Raw genomic sequence first — 16396 nt, 5'->3', positions numbered from 1 at the left:
ACGCAGTCCACAGAAGACAGGCGCGCAAAAAGTGCTTGTGCGGCTCTGCCAGTAGAGGCGATCTCACAAGAACAACCTCTGCCGAGTCCATCCGAGTAGGAAAATCACACGCGTACAGCGAAGACGCGGTTGCTAGGCGCCGCGTACTGATATAGCGGGCACCATTTTGGAATGGGAAAAAAATAGTAGTGCTGAAAAACCCGAATGTACAAGACAAACAGGGTCTTAAGCACGTATTGTTAACAAGGGTTTAATATTGTAACTTCCAAGGAAATTAGGTGAATTAAAAACAGTATGTTGTTGGACGTTGCCATGGCAACCAGGTCGTGTTGTCAAGTCTGTATGACAGGAGTGAGGCCAGCAAGCTCTAGGTGTGTTGGTCATGTCATGTCACTAGGATGACCAAAGGTGGCTGGATGGACATGAAACTAAAAAGGGTGCTGAATGTCTCAAAAGGACGTAATGGCAATGTGCCTGGTAATCGTCCCGATAACTACTGGTATGTCTATTAGCTCCTATATATAGGGCACCGAGGTACTGATTCGGCATGAACAACATGTGGAAAAATGATGCATATCACAGGGCCATTTAATCTGCTAGTATAATCTATTGAGGGCCAACATTCATATGTACCAATATTTAAATACACATTGCCATGGTGAATCAATAGCATAGAAAAACATGATAATTCATAAAACCACATATGGAACAATCCCCTTTAAATTCAGTCCTGATCGAGTAAATCATAACAGAGAGACAGTCTGAATCAAATAGTTTGGCTTCTTACATTGGGACTCGTGGAGGCTTCTAGGTCTATACAATAGACACACTACCGAGTCATGGATGTCAGCGTAAACAAAAAATACATCTTACATGAAAGATTTCCATTCTACGGAAATTTTCAGACCTGTTTTCACCGTATCTAGTCTCTGCACTCAACGTTGCTCGTGCTGGGTGAGGGCTCTATTTTGGTCTCCTCCTCTAACAGTTGGTTCAAGTTTTTGGATAATGAACCATCTAAGGTCCACATCCTTGTGTTTAAAAAGGCAGAAATGATCCACAAGTGGTTTGTCTGGATCACTGTTCTGGATACAGGAGCGATGTTCGGAGATACACATTTGTATGGGGCGGTTAGTCTTGCCCACATATAAGAGGCCGCATGGGCATTCGATGATGTAGATGACTCCTTTCGAGTTACAATTTGTGTGTGTTTTTAAAGTCCATTTCAAGTTCTTGTACTCAAAGACTTTTTTCTGTAGGGTTAAAGGACATACCACACAATGGCCACATATGTAGTGTCCCACTATAGCCGGTAGGTTCAATCGGTCGTGTCGTTTCCACAAAAGTATGGACAAGGGTGTCCCTCAGATTCTTATTCTTTTTGTATGCAAAACACGGGTCTTTGCTGAGCGTCCCTTCTTGTTTGACTAGATGCCAGTTTTTCTTGACCACATTTTGGATAATGTCACTTAAAGGGCTGGATGTGGTGACACAAATCAATCTGTCTAGTTCTTTTTTAGGTTTGGTCTTGAGGCAGATTTCCCTGGGGGTGTATGTGGCTCTCTTCTTGGCATCCCTTATGGCTTTGCGGGGGTATCCTCTTTCAGTGAATCTTTCGTGTAGATCTTCTGCATGTTTTATGAACTTGTCGACCTCGGTACAGTTCCTTCGAATCCTCAAAAATTGGCCATACAGTAAGTTGTATTTTAGACCACGTGGGAGGTAACTGTGAAAGTTAAGTAAAGTATTATGATCTGTCGGCTTGCGGAATAGTTCTGTCTTGAGTTGGTCTCCTGTTCTGTATATGTGTAAATCTAGAAGATCGATCTGGTGGTGGTCCACTGTATGGTGAACTTGATGAATTGGTTGCGCTGGTTGATCCATCGGTGAAAGTCCAGAAGAGTGGCTGATGTGCCATTCCAGATCAGGATCACTTCATCGATGTAACGTTTCCAAAGGGCAATATGGCCGAGAAAGGGATTGTCCACACAGTAGATGTTGTCCTTTTCATACTGAGCCATATAGAGGTTAGCAATATCGGGGGAAAAGGTAGCCCCCATGCTAACTCCTTGTATCTGTTTATAAATCTGCTTGTGGAAGAGAAAGTGATTTTCCGACATCACTAGCCTGGTACACTCCAAGATGAAATTGGTAGGAGTCGTGGTGGTGTCGTTTCTCTGGTCTAGGACCAGTCGGATGGCCTCTAGGCCTTCAGCTTGGGGGATGGAGGTGTAAAGAGCCTCAACATAAATGGTGACAAGGAGGCTATTCTGCTGTAGATCGACATGATTGAGTAGGTTGATGGTACTGGTAGTGTCCTTAAGGTAGGATGGCATCTTGATGACGAGAGGTTTAAGGAAAACATCAGTGTACAAGGACAATGGTTCAAAAAGGGAATCACACGCGGACACGATGGGTCTACCAGGAGGGTGAGTGGCGTTCTTGTGAATTTTGGGCAAGATGTAAGAGGCTGGAGTCCGGGGATGTGTTTTGTTGAGGAAATGTGGTTCATCCTCGCAGATCTAGCCTTCCTCAACAGCGTGTTTTGTGAGGCTTTTAATTTCTTCTTGTAGAGTAGAGGTGGATTATGATTAAGTGGTCTGTAGGCTTTTTGGTTCTCGAGGAGGCGTAAATATTCCTTATCATAATCTGAGGTGTCTATGATTGCATTACGTTTGTCCAACAATTTTATTATGCAAGAACAGTATCTTGCTTCTGTTTTGTTCTGATAATGCAAATTATGTTTGCTTATGTGCGTGTTCTTTAATATGATGTTCAGAATGTAAAATACATAAATTTAAATTCTGTCCAAATATAAAACTTTTGGAAACTTCTAATGTGATTCTATACACATGTATGTGCTGTTTTCTTTGGAATTAAACAGAAGGGAGGAGTTGTCATAGTAGGATTGTTTCCAACCCATTCATTTTTGTTCTAGCAACTTAAGCCTTCCTGGGCAGAATAGGGTTGCACCCACCAGGAGCCCTTTTTGATACAATTTTGCCCTGCGAGGAAGAAACACACAGAAAGAGCAAGGCCCAGTGCCCTTGTGGGTTTTTCACACTTCTTCCTCGGGGTGGGCACAATTCACTCCGCAGAGAAAGTGGCACATGCTGGGCAACATTCTCCCACTTTGACAATGTCACCCAAAGAGCGAAATTGGCCATTTGAAATACCTCTGTCGACTTATTATTGCGCAATCCACACTGATGGGTTTCAGCACCTGCTTAACGCGAAATGGCAATTAAGGGCATTTGCCAACGCACTCAAGAAGCACAGGACACCCTCTTACCAGCGACAAGCCATACTCACTCATTCTGATCACGAATTGGCATTTATCTGGGGTCATGTTAAATGTATTTATTTATTTATTACATGTGTAGCATCACGCAAAACCCCCAAGCATCAAGGAGCAAAGTAAACTGCATGGAGTGGACCACATCCATTGGCGCAAATTTTTACTTTTCTGCCACACAATGGAAGATTTTTGTGTAAAAGGCAGGTGAAATCACATTGCATTTCCACTTTGGAAGAGTATAAATACCTCACACAATTAGCGATTGCTGGCGGAATCGACAATAGCTTCCTCTGGACTCCGCCCGCTTTTACCAGGTTTCATTACTAAGCAGATCCCAGAGGAATCCCTTTCCTTATTTCCAGCATGAGAATCCATGCTGGCATTAAGGCTGCAGTTGTCTGGTGGAGCGGGAAATACAGGGGGTCCTGGTGTGTCCACTCAGCTCCCGAACTCCACCCAGAAAATGCACGAAAATCTGGCTAATTAGAAAAAAAGCGACAGTAATAGTGTTTACACCACTTTTACTGAACCAATTGACCTGGAAAATGCTGTGGTGCATCGGAAGCTGAATGCATTCACTCTGCCTATTATCTCACCAGAAGTTTAAGCCAGGTGCTGAACACAGGTGTTACGTATTTCTGTGCACAATTTGCATTTGGAGAACGAACTAACTGAGCTACCTTACAAATGATATCTCCTTTGGGGCTTTATCGTCTTAACCCCTTAACTGCCTTGGGTATTTGCCCCCAGTGCCAAGGCCTTTTTGGTGATTTCGGTATGTCGCCATTCAATCCCTTGTAACTTCTTTGTTACATGAGATATCTCGGCCAAAGTCAGCCCTTTTTTTCCCCACATGTAGGTGGTCATAACACCATCCAGGAATCCTAGTTTGCTGTAGGGGGGTGGGAGAAAATAACCAAAAAGGAGAACTTTTTTTTCTTCAGAAAATGCCAATAAAATGTTGTACAAAGAAGCCTGTTGTGTTTTCCTTGTAAGAGCTAGGAACAAATGGTTTGCTCTGCTGGATTTTCCATTTTTCAGGCTTTCAAGAACAGATTGAGTGGAAGCCAAAATGACATATTTTGATATGCTAATCAGCCGTTTTGTGAGTGGTAGGCGATTTTGGTGTTTTTTGTCCAATAGGACATGCGTGGACGGGATGGAAGAAAAGGGTAGGAAAGCTGAATGGGAATCCAGAAAGGCATACATTTCTGAAAAGTAGACACTATTCCAAGTTTAGGAAGGGTTGATTTGCAGAGGTCAGGCAACAACTATGTAGGGAAAGATTCCATAGTTTGGGGGGAAATCGGGAAAATGTGAGAAAAAAAACACAATTTCCGCACATTTCACTCTGGTCACACACCGAAACACGCAGCCAACAACACATGGCCTAGCTTCCTGCGTTCCCACAGGTTTCCCGATGAAAACGGTACCTCACATGTGTGGGTGCACCTACCTGGGTGCAAAGGGAAAAGCCTAAAACACTGGTAACCCCAAGTCTTTTCGCACAGCAGACTTTCAGGAATTTTGCTCATGTGAACAACCTACAGATTTGGGCCTAGGGTGTCGAAGCCACGAAGGAAAACATGGAACCCCATGCATTTCCGAAAAGAAGACACCCATGGGAATCCACAGAGGTTTGACTTGCGCAAATCACCCCATCATTTATGACCCACAATCCTTGACAAAATCTGAAATTTAGTGGAAAAAATACAATTTTCACTTTGTCTGGGATTGTGGGTAATACATTCTGGGGCAATTCACGCAAGTCAGACCTCTGTGGATTCCCACGGGTGTCCTCTTTTTGGAAATGCATCGGGTTCCCTGTTTTCCTTGGTGGCTTGGACTCCCAAGGCCAAAATCTGTATGTTTTCCACATGAGCAAAATCTGATCTGCCGTAAGGCTTGGGGTTACCAGTGGGTTAGCCTTTTCCCTTTGCGCCCAGGTAAGTGCACCCACACATGTGAGGTACCATTTTTGTCGGGACACCTGTGGGAACGCAGGATGGTAGGACATGTGTTGTTGGCGGCGTGTTTCAGTGGGTGGCCAGAGTGAAATGTCTGAAAATTGTGTTTTTTTCCACCAAATTTCAGAGAGGCTGTTGCAGTAGTCCAGCCTGGAGAGAACCAGAGCTCTAGAGACAGTGAGCTTCTGGGGGAAGGAGAGGAAGGGATGAATACCTCTGAGGAGGTGCAGTTGGTAGCTTGACTTCTTAGAGACGTCCGAGATGTGTGGAGAAAAGGAAAGCATGGTGTCGAAGATGACCCCAAGGTTCTTAGCCTCACAGGTGGGAGCAGGGAGAGGGCCAATGGAGGCTGGCCAGAGAGTGACAGGAAAGGAAGGTGCAGGAGTGCCGATGAGGAGGCTCCCTGTCTTACTGGCATTAAGGCAGAGGTTGTTGGCAGCACACCACTCTTGGATTGCAGACAGACAGACAGAGATGAGAAGCTGGCAGAGGGGAGCCTGAAAACGAGCTGAGTGTCATCCGCATAGAACTGAAAATTGGAGCAGAGAGTAGTCATGCGGTGGGCAAGGGGTGCCAGGTATTGGTTGAAAAGTCAGGGAGAGAGGTTAGACCCCTGGGGAACACCAGAAGTAAAGAGTGAGATAGAAGAAAGGAAGGACCCGTGTTGGACCTTGGAGGGTCGGTTAGAAAGGAAAGAGGTCAGCCAGGCCAGGGCCTGATCAGTGGTACCCAGGTTATCAAGGGGCGCTCGAGCAGGATGGCATGGTTAACCATGTCAACGGCAGAAGAGAGATCAAGTAGGATGAGGACAGAGGGGAGATTAGAATCAAGGTTGAAGTGCAGGTCTTCACGGATGTTCAGCAGAGCAGTTTCCATGCTTGTGGCTGCTCTGAAGCCAGACTTTATGGTCATGGAGACAGCCAGCAGAATCAGTATGAAGATTAAGCTGGGAGATGGTCAGTTTGCTCAGGAAAGGAGTGATAGAGATTGGGCGATAGTGAAGAGGGTGCACAAGAGAGTGCTTCAGAGGGGAGGGGAAGGCTGCCGAGGTGACGGAGTGGTTGCAGAAGCCGGCCAGGGCAGGAGCGAGGGTGTCAATATGGTCCTTGATGGTTTTGGATGACAGGGAAGAACCTGTTTTCAAGAGATTTACATAGATCAGACTTGTCTGGAAATCTTGTCAGGAGAGAACAGAGGAAAGGAGGAGAAAGAGGGAGGAGAAGCGGCAGCAGGGGGGGGCGGTGGTAGCCGAGACAGAAGAGGGGAGAGGAAGGGAGGACGAGAGGGTGGACAGGATGTCCTTGGTTTTAGAGATGAAATGAGAAGCCAGTTCCTTCCAGAGGGCCTGGGAGGGGACAGGGGAAGTAGAGACTGCTGCAGGATTGGCCAGCTCCTGTCAGACTTTAAAGAGTTCGGCCGAGTTGTTAGATGCCGCAGAGGCACGGCCTTGGATGTGGTCTCTCTTCTTATTGTGGACAGAGAGACGGTATTGCCTTTAGAGCAGGCGGCAGGCCAGTTTGTCACAGGATGCCAAAGATGCCCGCCATTTCCTCTCAGCCACCCTACACTCGTGTTGCATTTAAGGCTGACTAGGTCACTCCAAGAGTTGCACTTGGCCTTGGACTTCAGGCGTATCCTCATTACAGGGGCAAGAAGATCAAGAGCATCAGATTGGAGCAGAGTGGAGCTTGGAAAGGGCAGTGTCAGGATGAGAGTCAGCCAGAGATGGAGGAGGGGGAGAGAAAGTCTCAACTGACACACGCTTGATGGGCCTGATGACCGAGAAGTTAGGTGGCAGTGCTGGAGCAGGTTTCGCGAGAGATGGGAGGAAAGTAGAAAGTGATCGCTCCAGGAGAGAGGAGTGGTGAGAAGGTTAGAGAGGGGGAGGTCAGAGGAGATGAGAAATATCTAGAAGCCCAGCAGTATGTGTCTGGCCAGAGGGAAGAATAGAAAGAGAGAGAGAGTTGCAGAGGTCACGAAAGAGTACAGAAGAGGGACATGAAGCATCCAGGTGAATATTGAGGTCACAAAGGAGGAGGAGTTGAGTGCTCACGGCCAGGAGGGAGGAGGAGAGGTCAGTCCACTCTTAGAGGAAAGAGGTAGTCTGACCATGTGGCCGATCGATAGTAGTAATGGTGAGAGAGTGGCCAGGAGAGAGAGAAAGCCTAAAGACAAGGCATTCAAAGGAGGAGTAGGCCTGCACGGAGAATCACAAAGACAGAAATCCACTCTGCGAAGATCAAGGCAACACCCCCACCACAACGGTTGGATCTGGGCGTGGAGAGGATCCTGTAGCCGTCAGGGAGGAGAGTGTCAAATCTCATGGCAGAGTTGGCCGTGAACCATGTCTCTGTGAAACCAAGGACATCGAGGTTCAGTTCTTCCAGGAGACGTCAGATGTCAGAGGAGTGTTTGACAGCTGAGCGAGAGTGGATAGTGGCAATATGAGAAGATTGCCAGCATTGAAAGACCTCCGGGTAGGGGTACAGATCAGAGGTATGCCTTGTGGAAGTGTAGAAGGAGCCCATGAGGGGGCAGAGGAGGAAGGAGGAGAGGGTGAGGTAGCTAATGAAGAGCCAGAGGTGGGAGGCATGGAAGCCAGAGAGGAGAGAGAGGGCACAGCAGCAGAAGGAAGGAAGTTGATGAGGCACAGGAAGCGTTTATCAAAGAGGAGAAGGTTGGCCTTAGGGCCTTGTACCAGGACAGTGCCATTCTGGTAGACATTAATGATTACCTTAAAGGAGTGGAAGTGATGCAGGAGGGACTTCCACTGGGTGCCACCATTAATGGGAGAAGAAGAGAAAGGAGAGAGCACAGAGACCATGTGAGGAGTCTAAAGATCAGGCGAAGGAACGACAAAGAGGATGTCGGTGAGGGTCTTTCTGGAGGACATGCTGGTGTAGGTGTCAGCAATAGGGAGACCAGGCTATGAGGTCAAGGTATCCCTTTTGAACTTCTTCCTACCAGACCTATTGAGTAGGATAGTCAATAGAGAAGCAGTTAGACAAGATGGGAGCAATAGAGAGTGCCATTGGTTATGTGAAGGAGGGTGAAGACGAGAGAGAGGGTGGGAGGGAGTGACCAGAACAGAGGAGGGGAGAGCAGGAGAGGGGAGAAACACAGGAACAGCAGGACAGAGTAGCACAATGCAGTGACTGGGCATCAAAATCAAAAACACACAGGTCAGCCGCAGGGGCACAGCAAAATTCAAATTGGCAGCAAAGGAGGAAACAGTACAGCCACAAGAGCAGGCTAAATTCGAATTTGGTAGCAGAGGTGGAAAACAGTACAGCCACAGGGGCAGTCTAAATTTGAATTGGCAGCAGAGGTGGAAAACATTACAGCCACAGGGGCACAGCAAAATTCAAATTGGCAGCAGAGGTAGAAAAGACTATAGCAACAGGGACAGGCTAAATTATTTGAAGTGGCAGCAGTCACAAGTGTAGGCTAAATTCCAATTTGCCAGCCGAGGTGGAAAAACTACAGCCACAATGGCATGCTAAATTCGAATTTGGCAGGAGAGGCAGAAAGCAGTACATCCACAAGTGCGGCTAAATGTGAAATGGCAGCAGAGGTGGAAAAAATACAGCCACAGGGGCACAGCAGAATACAAATTGGAAGCAGAGGTGGAGAACAGTAAAGCCACATGGGGAGGCTATATTTGAAGTAGCAGCAGAGGTGAAAAAATAGTACAGCCACAGGGGCACAGCAAAATTGAAATTGGGAGCAGAGGTGTAAAACAGTACAGCCACGAGGACAGGCTAAATTGAAGTGGCAGCAGAGGCAGAAAAGAGTACAGCCACATGGGCACAGAAAAATAAAATTGGCAGCAGAGATGGAAAACAGTATCGCCACAGGGGCAGGCTAAATTTGAAATGGCAGCAGCAGTGGAAAAACAAACAGTACAGCCACAAGTGTAGGCTAAATTCGAATTTGCCAGCAGAGGTGGCCAGCAGTACAGCCACAAGGGGAAGCAAAATTCAAATTGGCAACAGAAGTGGAAAACAGTACAGCCACAGGGCAGGCCAAATTTGAAGTGGCAGCAGAGGTGGACAAACAGTACAGCCACAGGGACACAGCAACATTCAAATTGGCAGCAGAGGTGGAAAAACAGTACAGCCACAAGGGCAGGCTAAATTCGAATTTGGCAGCAGAGGTGGAAAACAGTACAGCCACAGGGGCACAGCAAAATTACAATTGGCAGCAGAGGTGGAAAACAGTACAGCTATGAGGGCAGGCTAAAATTGAATTAGCGGCAGAGGTGGAAAACAGTATAGCCATAAGGGCAGGCTGAATTCGAATTTGGCAGCAGAGGTGGACAACAGTACAGCTACAGGGCAGGCCACATTTGAAGTGGCAGCAGAGGCAGAAAATAGTACAGCCACATGGGCACAGAAAAATAAAATTGGCAGCAGAGATGGAAAACAGTATAGCCACAGGGGCAGGCTAGATTTGAAATAGCAGCAGCAGTGGAAAAACAAACAGTACAGCCACAAGTGTAGGCTAAATTCGAATTTGCCAGCAGAGGTGGCCAGCAGTACAGCCACAAGGGCACAGCAAAATTCAAATTGGCAACAGAAGTGGAAAACAGTACAGCCACAGGGCAGGTCAAATTTGAAGTGGCAGCAGAGGTAGACAAAAAGTACAGCCACAGGGACACAGCAACATTCAAATTGGCAGCTGAGGTGGAAAAACAGTACAGTCGCAAGGTCAGGCTAAATTCGAATTTGGCAGCAGAGGTGGAAAACAGTACAGCCACAGGGGCACAGCAAAATTACAATTGGCAGCAGAGGTGGAAAACAGTACAGCTATGAGGGCAGGCTAAAATTGAATTAGCAGCAGAGGTGGAAAACAGTACAGCCACAGGGACACAGCAAAATTCAAATGGGCAGAGAGGTGGAAAACACTATAGCCACAGGGGCAGGCTAAATTTGAAGTGGCAGCAGCGGTGAAAAACAGTACAGCCACAGGGGCACAGCAAAATTCAAATTGGCAGCAGAAGTTAAACAACAGTACAGCCACAAGAGTAGGCTACATTCGAATGTGGCAGCAGAGTTGGAAAACAGTACAGCCACAGGGGCAGAGCAAAAAGCAAATTGGCAGCAGAGGTGGAAAAACAGTACAGCCACAAGGGCAGGCTGAATTCGAATTTGGCAGCAGAGGTGAAAAACAGTACAGCCACAGGGGCACAGCAAAATTCAAATTGGCAAAAGAGGTGAAAAACAGTACAGCCACAAGGGCAGGCCAAACTTGAAGTGGCAGCAGAGGTGGACAAACAGTGCAGCCACAGAGACACAGCAACATTCAAATTGGCAGCAGAGGTGGAAAGCAGTACAGCCACAAGGGCACGGCAAAATTCAAATTGGCAACAGAGGTGGAAAACACTACAGCCACAAAGGCAGGCCAAATTTGAAGTGGCAGCAGAGGTGGACAAACAGTACAGCCACAGGGGCACAGCACAATTCAAATTGGCAGCAGAGGTTGAAAAACAGTACAGCCACAAGGGCAGGCTACATTTGAATGTGGCAGCAGATTTGGAAAACAGTACAGCCACAGGGGCAGAGCAAAAAGCAAATTGGCAGCAGAGGTGGAAAAACAGTATAGCCACAAGGGCAGGCTGAATTCGAATTTGGCAGCAGAGGTGGAAAACAGTACAGCCACAGGGCAGGCCAAATTTGAAGTGGCAGCAGAGGTGGAAAACAGTACAGCCACAGGGGCACATCAACTTTCAAATTGGCAGCAGAGGTTGAAAATCAGTACAGCCACAAGGGCAGGCTACATTTGAATGTGGCAGCATATTTGGAAAACAGTACAGCCACAGGGGCAGAGCAAAAAGCAAATTGGCAGCAGAGGTGGAAAAACAGTATAGCCACAAGGGTAGGCTGAATTCGAATTTGGCAGCAGAGGTGGAAAACAGTACAGTCACAGGGCAGGCCAAATTTGAAGTGGCAGCAGAGGTGGACAAATAGTACAGCCACAGGGACACAGCAACATTCAAATTGGCAGCAGAGGTGGAAAAACAGCACAGCCACAAGGGCAGGCTAAATTCGAATTTGGCAGCAGAGATGGAAAACAGTACAGCCACAGGGGAACAGCAAACAGCACATTGGCAGCAGAGGTGGAAAAACCGTACAGCCACAAGAGCAGGCTAAATTCAAATTTGGCAGCAGAGGTGGAAAACAGTACAGCCACAGGGGCAAAGCAAAATTACAATTTGCAGCAGAGGTGGAAAACAGTACAGCTATGAGGGCAGGCTAAAATTGAATTAGCAGCAGAGGTGGAAAACAGTACAGCCACAGGGACACAGCAAAATTCAAATGGGCAGCAGAGGTGGAAAACACTATAGCCACAGGGGCAGGCTAAATTTGAAGTGGCAGCAGCGATGAAAAACAGTACAGCCACAGGGGAACAGCAAAATTCAAATTGGCAGCAGAGGTTAAAAAACAGTACAGCCACAAGGGCAGGCTGAATTCGAAATTGGCAACAGAGGTGAAAAACAGTACAGCCACAAGGGCAGGCCAAATGTGAAGTGGCAGCAGAGGTGGACAAACAGTACAGCCACAGGGACACAGCAAAATATTTCAAATTGGCAGCAGAGGTTAAAAAACAGTACAGCCACAAGGGTAGGCTACACTCGAATGTGGCAGCAGAGTTGGAAAACAGTACAGGAACAGGGGCAGAGCAAAAAGCAAATTAGCAGCAGAGGTGGAAAAACAGTACAGCCACATGGGCAGGCTGAATTAGAATTTGGCAGCAGAGGTGGAAAACAGTAAAGCGACAGGGGCACAGCAAAATTCAAATTGGCAACAGAGGTGAAAAACAGTACAGCCACAGGGACACAGCAACATTCAAATTGGCAGCAGAGGTGGAAAAACAGTACAGCCACAAGGGCAGGCTAAATTCGAATTTGGCAGCAGAGGTGGAACACAGTACAGCCACAGGGGCACAGCAAAATTATAATTGGCAGCAGAGGTGGAAAACAGTACAGCTATGAGGGCAGGCTAAAATTGAATTAGCGGCAGAGGTGGAAAACAGTATAGCCATAAGGGCAGGCTGAATTCGAATTTGGCAGCAGAGGTGGACAACAGTACAGCTACAGGGCAGGCCACATTTGAAGTGGCAGCAGAGGCAGAAAATAGTACAGCAACATGGGCACAGAAAAATAAAATTGGCAGCAGAGATGGAAAACAGTACAGCTATGAGGGCAGGCTAAAATTGAATTAGCAGCATAGGTGGAAAACAGTACAGCCACAGGGCAGGTCAAATTTGAAGTGGCAGCAGAGGTAGACAAAAGGTACAGCCACAGGGACACAGCAACATTCAAATTGGCAGCTGAGGTGGAAAACAGTACAGTCGCAAGGTCAGGCTAAATTCGAATTTGGCAGCAGAGGTGGAAAACAGTACAGCCACAGGGGCACAGCAAAATTACAATTGGCAGCAGAGGTGGAAAACAGTACAGCTATGAGGGCAGGCTAAAATTGAATTAGCAGCAGAGGTGGAAAACAGTACAGCCACAGGGACACAGCAAAATTCAAATGGGCAGAGAGGTGGAAAACACTATAGCCACAGGGGCAGGCTAAATTTGAAGTGGCAGCAGCGGTGAAAAACAGTACAGCCACAGGGGCACAGCAAAATTCAAATTGGCAGCAGAAGTTAAAAAACAGTACAGCCACAAGAGTAGGCTACATTCGAATGTGGCAGCAGAGTTGGAAAACAGTACAGCCACAGGGGCAGAGCAAAAAGCAAATTGGCAGCAGAGGTGGAGAAACAGTACAGCCACAAGGGCAGGCTGAATTCGAATTTGGCAGCAGAGGTGAAAAACAGTACAGCCACAGGGGCACAGCAAAATTCAAATTGGCAAAAGAGGTGAAAAACAGTACAGCCACAAGGGCAGGCCAAACTTGAAGTGGCAGCAGAGGTGGACAAACAGTGCAGCCACAGAGACACAGCAACATTCAAATTGGCAGCAGAGGTGGAAAGCAGTACAGCCACAAGGGCACGGCAAAATTCAAATTGGCAACAGAGGTGGAAAACACTACAGCCACAAAGGCAGGCCAAATTTGAAGTGGCAGCAGAGGTGGACAAACAGTACAGCCACAGGGGCACAGCACAATTCAAATTGGCAGCAGAGGTTGAAAAACAGTACAGCCACAAGGGCAGGCTACATTTGAATGTGGCAGCAGATTTGGAAAACAGTACAGCCACAGGGGCAAAGCAAAAAGCAAATTGGCAGCAGAGGTGGAAAAACAGTATAGCCACAAGGGCAGGCTGAATTCGAATTTGGCAGCAGAGGTGGAAAACAGTACAGCCACAGGGCAGGCCAAATTTGAAGTGGCAGCAGAGGTGGAAAACAGTACAGCCACAGGGGCACATCAACTTTCAAATTGGCAGCAGAGGTTGAAAATCAGTACAGCCACAAGGGCAGGCTACATTTGAATGTGGCAGCATATTTGGAAAACAGTACAGCCACAGGGGCAGAGCAAAAAGCAAATTGGCAGCAGAGGTGGAAAAACAGTATAGCCACAAGGGTAGTGAAGTGGGAGAATGGAAGACCAGGCTCCCGTCCTTCACCTCTCGCGCTTGGCCTAGAGGGTCACCACCCAGACACCCGCCACGAGACGAGTTTGTCCAGTTACCAGACGACCAGATACCCTGGTACAGGAACATACGGATGTGTCCATCTGCCTGCCCAGCAGCCCGCACTGGCCATGCCGACACCTGCGGCACGGATCAACTAGACTAAAATCTACACGTCGTTAGAGATGCCATGACGACCTAGACAACGGGAAGCACATCTGTACAAAATATACACACTGGACATTTCCACACCGATCTACACGAAGAATATACTCAGTGCTATGACGTAGGCGACAGGCATATTCACGGACGTGCATCTTTATTATTTTTACATAGGCTTTCAGAATGCAGAAACGCAAGACGCGTCATGAACTCATCTATAAAGCTTGCTCACGCTTCTCTTGAAACCCGTTACCACCATGAGAGGTATAATGAAGACACGATACTGGTCATGGAACTATATGCTACTATAACCTAAAGCACCTATGCACCAAACGGACCACTTATGCACCAGGCCCGAGTAGGCCCCAAACAAGAGCTCCCGTGGACATTAACAAAGCAAGAGTCAGGTTGCTGATCCTGCAGAAAGAGCCCGGTGAAGCAACCAGCCAAGGTCGCAATGTTGCAAACCCACATTCCAAGAACAAATCATCAAAGGCACGATGTTGCAACCTCGTACTCCGCGCACCAACGTTAAAGTCACACCGGCAAATTAAACCAGACGCACAGTGGAAAAGCAATATTAATTGTGCAGAATTCTGCCTCTTTCACGGTCCCTCCCCACGTGACCAAGCCGAACCTGACGAGATGCCAAACCCAGGAGAGAAGAGGCGTCTGGATCTCTCGCTACGAGACACAGGCAGATACACATGAAAGGCTCAATGGACATCTGCGACAGTGGGAGCGGTCAGCCTTCCAGCTATGAATAAATCCTCACATTGTCTGCACGTACCCATAGTGAAACATTGTTGCAACTTGCAGGTACACCGAGAGCTGGGAACAGCGGTGGTCCCAGGCTGGGAAGCTCACGGGCGCACCAATCAGAACATGGGGCTCTTATCACTGACGCCAGTAATATTAACCAATCCCCAGGAGTCTTCATGTAACAATTCTCATGTATCTAATTGTAGGGACAACCCAGATATACCACCTGACTACCCTTTGTCCACTAACATCGTTCTCTATATGTGTGCTATACTAACCCTACCACTCGAGCAACCAATTAAGAGTGGCGATAGGTTTTTTGTTAACTTTCTGAAGTGACGCAAGTAGCGCGTCATAATACAGTAAAAAGGGCCTGCGAGCCCCACGATTGTGTGTGTGTCAGGACGGACGCGTACGCTCCTTGACCCATCCCTGCCGTTTTGTCTAATAAACAGCAGAGTCACCTTGCTCCTTGTGTGTGTCTCATACTCTATCTCATCTGGGATATACACGGGAGGAGTTGGGGCCTCCCTGCCTGGAGGCCTGCGGACGGACTGGCCGACCCCGGCAGAATTTCCCCCCGACAAGTTGGAGGCACTGCTGAGATCTGTTTAAGATCTGCCTTTTTATTTTTTTTACTTTTCCAGGCACTCCCGTTGCGAGGAGGCCCGGCGGCGCGGCCCCCTCTGCCGTTGCCCCCTTCTGAGGACTACAGGACCATCGCGGAGCTGCGAGAAGACCGGACAGCGCAATCCGGATATTGGCCCTCGGGAGCCGGTTGAGAAGTATCCCGCCCGCGGTTGGCGAGTGTCCAGGCGTGGTCCAGACGAGGGGAGGTGGCGAGCCGCTTGGAGGGGTGCACACAGTCGAGCGGCCCTGCATCGAGAGAACTTGGTGAGCATGACACGCACAACAAGCAATGCGAAATTGTGAGGGCGGGGGAGGAAGTAAATAAGGGAGGAGGGAGGTGTTGTACAGATGCACGGCGAAGGTCTAACAACTTAGTGTTGCCAATGGAATGAACGGTAGCGAAACGAGTGCGAGAGCAGTCGGCTACGTCACGCGAAAGAGGGGGGCGGAGCACGAAAACATCACGTGCGGCCGCTCGTAAGACACTGATTGGCCTAAGTCGCGACTACGTGTAAGGGTGGGTGTGTGTGGTTTCCTACGATTTGACATTTATTGATCAATGAGTAGACGAGGATCCCTATTGTTCGAGCAAGAAACTCGATAGGTAGATGACGTTTCCCTGTAGACGGTAGCTAGTTGCCTAGTTGCCCAATACAGAAGATAATTGGCTGGTTAAGCCCTCCTGTTGAGGGGCGTATCACACGCGAGGCGACGCAGCGTGCGCAGTCCGATTATATTATTGATTTGATTACCTTGTTCCAGGAGAGACAGGAAGACAGCTGTAGGGTTAGCGGGGTAGATTGCAAGTGTATTTTGAACTTAAAGAACATAATAAGAATGTACCAGTAGCTCGAAGAGATCGGTGACGTCACCAGCAGGGATTTAATAGGATATCGCGAGCACAAGGAACTTTGGGTTTGAGAGTGGTGGGGAAGAGAAATATGATAAGGGAGCGGACACGGAGATAAACGATAGACGAGTGGATCGGAAAAGGAGAAGA

General features: G+C 47.9%; 1 protein-coding gene across 1 annotated transcript in view; it reads left to right on the top strand.

Annotated features, from left to right (window-relative positions):
• Positions 1-2412: 2412 nt before the first annotated feature.
• LOC138469226 (extracellular calcium-sensing receptor-like) overlaps positions 2413-16396 on the top strand; it is a 189859-nt gene continuing 175875 nt past the window's right edge. The window contains exon 1 of the mRNA XM_069609027.1: positions 2413-2429. Within this exon, the coding sequence (XP_069465128.1) occupies positions 2413-2429 (17 nt within the window). The remainder of the gene's footprint in view (positions 2430-16396) is intronic.

The sequence above is a fragment of the Ambystoma mexicanum genome, chromosome 1p (genome assembly GCF_040938575.1).
Source record: "Ambystoma mexicanum isolate Mex_15411 chromosome 1p, UKY_AmexF1_1, whole genome shotgun sequence".
NCBI lineage: Eukaryota > Metazoa > Chordata > Amphibia > Caudata > Ambystomatidae > Ambystoma > Ambystoma mexicanum.
Note: the sequence above shows the minus strand (reverse complement) of the source record. Positions and strands in the feature narration are given on the sequence as shown.